General features: G+C 37.8%; 1 protein-coding gene across 1 annotated transcript in view; it reads left to right on the top strand.

Annotated features, from left to right (window-relative positions):
• The window catches only part of LOC110027887 (pentatricopeptide repeat-containing protein At4g18520-like), an 8,495-nt gene extending 1,911 nt beyond the window's left edge, over positions 1-6,584 (top strand). Inside the window, exons 2-3 of the mRNA XM_020729506.1 lie at positions 15-615; positions 6,324-6,584. Coding sequence (XP_020585165.1) covers positions 15-615; positions 6,324-6,584 — 862 coding nt within the window. The remainder of the gene's footprint in view (positions 1-14; positions 616-6,323) is intronic.
• Positions 6,585-7,122: the final 538 nt, after the last annotated feature.

Raw genomic sequence — 7,122 nt, 5'->3', positions numbered from 1 at the left:
AAGGCGTTTGACAGTATTTTTGAGCCATCAATTGAGGCTTCCACCGCTATGATAGAAGGTTACAGCGGCAATGGCCAACCCAAAGAGGCAGCAGATGTTCTAAGAATGGTTCTGAGATCAGGACCAGTAGCAGAAGTGGTGATGGCATTAGGGTTTACCGCCATGATTCGACCTTTTTTCATGGAAGCAGCGCTTCTACATGGGCAGGAGATTCATGCTCATATGATCAAATTAGGGCATAAGCCAGATAACAAACATCTGAGTGCTCTTGTGAATCTGTATGCGAAATGTGATAAGATGGCCATTGCTTACCGAGTTTTTGAAGGATTGGAAATCAAGGAGTTTGGGTTATGTAGAAGATTGTTAGCTGGGTTTGTAAGGAATGGATTGTATGTTGAAGCATTGAAGGTTTATGCAGAAATGTTCAGTTTGGATTATGGAATGAGTCATTTTGTGGTGATTAATGCTCTGAGAGCTTGTGTTGGGATGAGGGGTCTGGAAGAAGGGAGACAGATTCATGATGTATTGATTAAAGTGGAGAATTTGATGGGAAGTACTTCGCTCGATGTTCTTACTGAGCTGTACAGCAGTTCTGGGGAGCATGAAGCTCTGAAGGTAAGAAACTTGAATTCAAATTTTAAAAATTCATCGCCGGAGTAATACAATAGACTAATGTAATGATAAAAGAAAAATCTTGGAGATAGCAAGATATCAGAACTTGTTTCCAAGTTTTTGTTTCTACCAATTATGTGATTTGTTGCAAATTATGATGTAAATATCACCTCTAAATTATAATAATGAAAATATATTGGATTTTTGTAACAGAAGATCACTTTGTGGGATTAAGAAGGGCAGTGTTATTTTGGGGTTTCAGCCAAATTTTCATTTGTTTCACATTATCTTTTTGTTTTGTTGATGGTACCGGAAGATTCGTAGAGGAAGAGTAATAATTTAGAATTTAGCATTAGACGAAGATTCAATATACATACAAGTAAAAGTGAAGTAGGAGGAGACTTGTTAACTTTTTCCATGAAAAATCTTAGAAAAATAAAAAAAACTACGGGGTTTAACTTAATTGAATAATCTATTATGTAGTTATGTGTATAGTTCCACTCTTGTCCTGAATTATAGAAAATAGAGTTATAAAGTTGAACATGTGGATGTGCAACAGTAGTTCTTTGATAATAGTTTTAATTTAGTTCTTGGCAATTATGGTGATAACAAGTTGTAAAGGTCTTAATCGGTTGATATGAAGGCAGTAGCCTGTCATAAATATTGTAAACGGTGGTTGCAATTTCAACTTGTCATAGAGGTCATAGTCGAAAATCGTGGTATTAATTGGTCATACGAGTCGTAGATGCTTGCTTTCGAAGCAATGGTTGACCAAAAAGGTCATAGAAGGGAGCTGCGAGAGTTATGAGCCACGTGAGTCATAATTGGTCACGTAGACGGTATTAGAGAGCTGCAATAACATCCGTAGACCATAGCTGTTGGAGTTGAGAGCTGCTTGAGCTGTGAGTCATGTAGGTTGTAGTTCTTCATATAGGCCGTAGAGATAATCTGCAATTACATCTATATGTCGCAGAGGCCGGAGTTGAAAGCTGCATGAGCTTTGAGCCACATAGGTTATAGTTGGCCACGATGGTTGTAGCGGTAAGTTGCAGTAGCATCTGTTGGCCGCAAAAGCCAGAGTTGAGAGCTACATGAGCTGTAAGTCATGTATGTCGTAGTTCATCACATATGCCAGAACGGAAAGTTGCAATAGCGTATGTAGGTTATAGAGGTCGACGATTAGAGTTGTGTAAGCTGTGGACCACTGAAGTTGTAGTTAGTCGCATCGCTCATATAATTTTGTTGATGAGCTATCAATTATTATTATTATTATTATTTTCAAAGTTGAATGTTCAATACAAATTTATATGAGTGATATTTGATCTGGACTTTAATAATAGTTTCTAAAATCATTAGAAACGAGCTAATTAGCATCCACCCTTAAGAAAAAAACGTCTGGTCTAAACTCTAATGACAAGTGGCATAATATGCCTTGCTTCTTATGCATAGGTAAGTTGGCATGTACGTTAAAAATGGAAATATAGGTGCTACATATTTAAAAACATGAGAATTGAGTGGTAAGTATGTAAATCTTCCATCTATTTTTTTTAAGGGGTGCCAAACATTAAACATTTTCAAATATTTCTTTGACTATCAACTATAGGCCATTCTTAGTAGTTTCTTCTTTGTCTTCTGCATGGTCAAATTAAGACTCACCATTAACAGTTCTTTTAAGCCTTAAATGCCAATTTATTGCATCTTTTCTTTTTCAATTCAACATCGAAGAAGAGGACGAACAAAAAGATCTAAAAAGTTGCAATAGTTTCCATTGACATGCGGCACAAATTATGCAAGATGCCATGCATTGAAATTTACATAAATAAAATTATAATAAGATATACTCGGAAAATACTTTTTTTATCAAACAGTATTTATAATTTTAATTATTTTTGTAAATTAAATTGAAGATTGTGTGTGCATCAATTTCAACAAATTTATATTCAAAATAAGTGTATTTATGAGAGAAATCCAATGAAATGGTATTTAATCATAGCAAATACTAGAAAAAACATAACATAAAAACGAGATTGCCATTAAAAATTAATTGATAAAAATTTTAGAAGCAGAAGCAGGCCTTTCAAGCATATAAATATGAATAGTGGACAAGATAAAAAAAATGTAAATATAAATTATGAGATAAATACGAGAACACTAAAAAGAATGTATTTTTAAATAAAAAGATAAATTAGATTATAGATATGATTGGGAATAAACCACACAATTCTTATATATTTACATATACACCTAAACTTTGATATTTACATACATACCGCTCAAATCATTACCATCACATCAACCATACCACTATGCTTAACCTTTTTAAAATGAAATACACATTTTCATGTATAAGTTCATAATACCAAGTACGAGACCATGGCATAACCACACTTTAGGAAATGATGTATTATGTTATTATTAGAACTTTCTCTAAGCACTACATAAGGTGCTCACTGCATGCCTTTAAGCAGTAGGAAAAAGTCAATATACTACTTCCCTGTCTCTTCTCTGCCCTTCCCTGTCTTTATGGTGTCAGAGATCCAGCTGATGAATGAGTTGCATAATTTGATTATGAATAAACAGTCCATGACACGATACCTCACAACCGTATATCGACTACTGGGAGGACTCTAGATTGGAAGACATCGTCCTATATACTCTAAATGGGCTACTCGCGAGCTATCAAGCCTTCAAAGTGGCTATACACACGCAACTACACCCAATAGACCTTGATGATTTCTACTCCCTTCTGTGTGGTGAAGAGATTAATCAAGCCAGTGAAAATCTGAAATAGGAACAGTCAACTAACTTACAAATGGCATTAATAGCAGCTAAGGGTCGTCACTCCAATACTTTAAGAGGATGAGGCCGCAACCAATCTTATTCCTCACCACAAATGAAAGGAAATCGCTCTCAATCAAGAAACCTGGTTGTGCGTCAAATCTAAAGTTGGACATTCTGTGTCGACGTGCTGGCACCGTCAAAATCTGGATTAAGTACCTATGAACCGTGCTCTACAAACCAAAACATCCCCCTGGGTACTGGATTCTGGAGAAATAGCACATCAAGCCTTTGATTTTAATCAAGTTCGAGTTGCTAAACCAGCAAGTGGCTCCAACCAAGTGCTCATCAGCAATGGGCAACCAGTCCAAGTGCAACACATCGGTGATGGAATATTACCTATGCGTGAACGAATGCATCTTCTATCAAACATATGGCATGCACCAACCTTATCTCATAACCTTTTGTCTGTTCATAAACTTTCCACCGATAATAAAGTAGCAATTATCTTTGATTCCGCTGGTTTTTCTATCTTTGATCCATAGACACGCCGCATCTTACTTCGGGGCAGCAGCTCCGATGGTCTATATTCAATCCCAAATGTATCTCCACTGACAGTTCATCGCATTCACCTCAAGCCCTCTCCACATCAACTTCAGCAGTTTCTCCCTGGAACAAAAGGCTAGGCCACCCTCATCAAAATATACTTCATAGCATCTCAACCAAACATCCATCTCTTAGGATACCCCTACAAAAAGTTTACTATGTGAAAGTTGTACGTGCAACAAAAGTCACAAGCAACCATTTATTTATAAACCCTTACATATGTATTCTCATTTTCAGCTTATCCTTTCCAATGTATGAGGTCCATCCCCAATTCCTTCTAATCAAGGTTATCATTATTTATTATGTGTTGTTTATTGATGATTATTCTAATTTCTGTTAGACTTTTCCAGTGCAACATAAATCTGAAAAAACTAAAATTTCTATGTCATTCATCAAACTACTTAACAATTAATTCCAAACACCAGATATTCCGATCCGATGGCGGTGGTAAATACAAGTACACCTTCCTTTAAAATTTTTTATCCCAAAATGGTATTCTGCACCAATTCTCTTCTCCTTGTACACCAAAACAAAATAGTGTCGTTGAATGCAAGCATAGGCACCTTATTGAAACTACAAGAACTCTCCTTAATAATGCTCATCTTTCTCTAATACTCTAGGTTGAAGCACTTTTAACTGCCACATAACTCATTAACCAGATGCCATCAAAATCCATCAATTTTCATGACACCATATGAATCACTCCAAATCATCCACTAATCTATTCCCATCTCCAAGTCTTTGAGAGCACTCAGACCTCTCACGCCTCACAAATTTGATCCACGTTCGCTTCCATGTATCTTTATGGGTTACTTCTCAAGCAAGAAAGGATATAAATGTTATAATCCTCAATTGAATAAAATTATATCTCTAGACATGTGGAGTTTAACAAAGAATCCTTTCCTTACAACAGTCTCAGTCCTCAATCAACTAAACCTCAAGCACATTCCCATCCGGCGCTGCTCCTTGTACCCACTTCCGCTGCTGGTACTCGACACTCACAAACACGGCCTTTCAATGATCCTGTGTACATTCCTCCTATCTCACCAATTCCTGTTGCCTCATCCTCAAGCTGCCCATGCTACCGATCCCTAGCCGAGATCACACCATTAACACTTCACAGCCAAACTCCAACAGACACTCAATGATTACCTGAACAAAAAAAGGCAAACTAAAACCCATACAAAAACTCAACCTCTCCCATCAAACACAGGACACATTGGATCCCACATCTTATACACAGGCCATTAAATTTGTTCATCGGCGCCAAGCAATGAATGAGAAATTCAATGCTCTTGAAGCTCAAGGCAATTGTCCTATCTCCGCCAAATCAGTCAATTCTTGGATGAAGGGGGACATGTTGTACTAAATTCCAGTCTGACGACACTATATCTAGGTATAAAGCACGACTCGTGGCCCAAGAATATAACCAAGAATACGGAGTCAATTATCATGAAACATTCAGCCCGGTTGCAAAGATGGTCACACTCCGTACTCTATTCACCATAGCCTTCAACCAAAATTGGTCTATCATGCAATTTGATGTCTCCAACGCTTTCCTCTATGGTAAGCTAAATGAAACGTCCTACAAGGAACAACACAAAGGCTTCACTGATCCAGATTTTCCAAATCATGTATGTCTCCTGAAGAAAGCTTTATACAGGTTAAAACAATCCCCAAGGCAATGGTTTGCAACCATCTCTGAATTTTTCTTCAACCTAAGCTTTCATACCAGCAAGGTGGATTCATCTTTAATCGTTTACAAGAAATTGGACCAGCATATATTTGTACTTATCTTTCTGGATGACATCAACATAACAGGAAACAGTTCTACTGCCATTCAGGATGTCACTGCCAACTAATTTCTCAAATTCTGGTAAAGCAGATGGGGCAAGTTTGCAGATTTCTTGGGATTGACGTTACACGTACATACGACTACATGCTCCTTAGTAAGCAATGCTACCTCTAATGCATTCTTTCCGATACAGCTATGTTCGGCTGTAAACCCATATCAACCCCCTTACCTGCTAAAATAAATGATCGTGAACAGCCGGAGCACTACAACACCTTTTACTACTACCCATCATGGCATCTCCTTTGCGGTCAACCAACTGTGTCAACACAAGCATAATCCTTCTACTCATCACTACCAACTCCTTAAACGCCTCCTACGGTATCTACAGGGCACTGCTACCTCGGGGCTCCGCATTACCCATGGATATCTGCAGCTTCAACCCTTTTCAGACGCAGACTGGGCAGGGCACTCTTCAGATCGAAAATCAATAACTGTGTTTTGCTTGTTCCTAGGTAAAAAATGTATCTCTTAGACCTTAAAGAAGCAACACACTGTCCCGCGCTCCTCCACAGAAGCAGAGCATCGAGCATTAGCGGCTGCAACTGCTGAAATTATATGGCTAAGACGACTCCTAAAAGAACTTGGCGCTGAACATATTTGTCCAACTAAACTGTTCTACGAGAATGTATTGGCTTTGGCCATTGCGAACAATACCATATTCCGCGCTCGAACCAAACATATTGAAATTGATTATCACTTTATTTGGCAGCACATCAATGACTGTCAACTCTAAATACACTATGTTCATGCCCAGGATCAGCCAGCTGATATCTTCACCAAATCCTTAAGCAAGCCACGCTTCAACCAATTTAAAGCCAAGCTTCGGATTAAATCAAAAACACCTAAACTTGATGAGGGGGTAATAACCAAATCATATAGGGAGCCAGCAGCACGAGACCATGGCTCCGCTACCTTCATAATATCCTCCTGTCCCTTCATAATATCCTCCTGTCCGTTGGGGACCACCTTAGAAAATGATGTTTCTGTTGCTAAAATTTTCTCTAAGCACTATATAAGGTACTCACTGTATGCCTTTGAGGAGTAGGGAAAAGTTAATATACTCCACGTCTCTTCTCTACTCTTCCGTCTTTACTCTTCCCTGTCTTTAATGATGACCTTTCAATTGAATCTTTTTTTTATCACAAATCAGAAATCACAGAAAACCAATAAATGAGAAGATTTAGAAGAGACAATAAACATTTCTTCAGATTTAGAAGAGACCATGAACATTTCTTCAACATAAAGTAGCTAAATTTTACATAATTGAAACT

Source organism: Phalaenopsis equestris, unplaced genomic scaffold (genome assembly GCF_001263595.1).
Source record: "Phalaenopsis equestris unplaced genomic scaffold, ASM126359v1 Scaffold000462, whole genome shotgun sequence".
Classification (NCBI taxonomy): Eukaryota; Viridiplantae; Streptophyta; class Magnoliopsida; order Asparagales; family Orchidaceae; genus Phalaenopsis; species Phalaenopsis equestris.
This window is presented reverse-complemented; position numbering and strand designations above follow the sequence as displayed.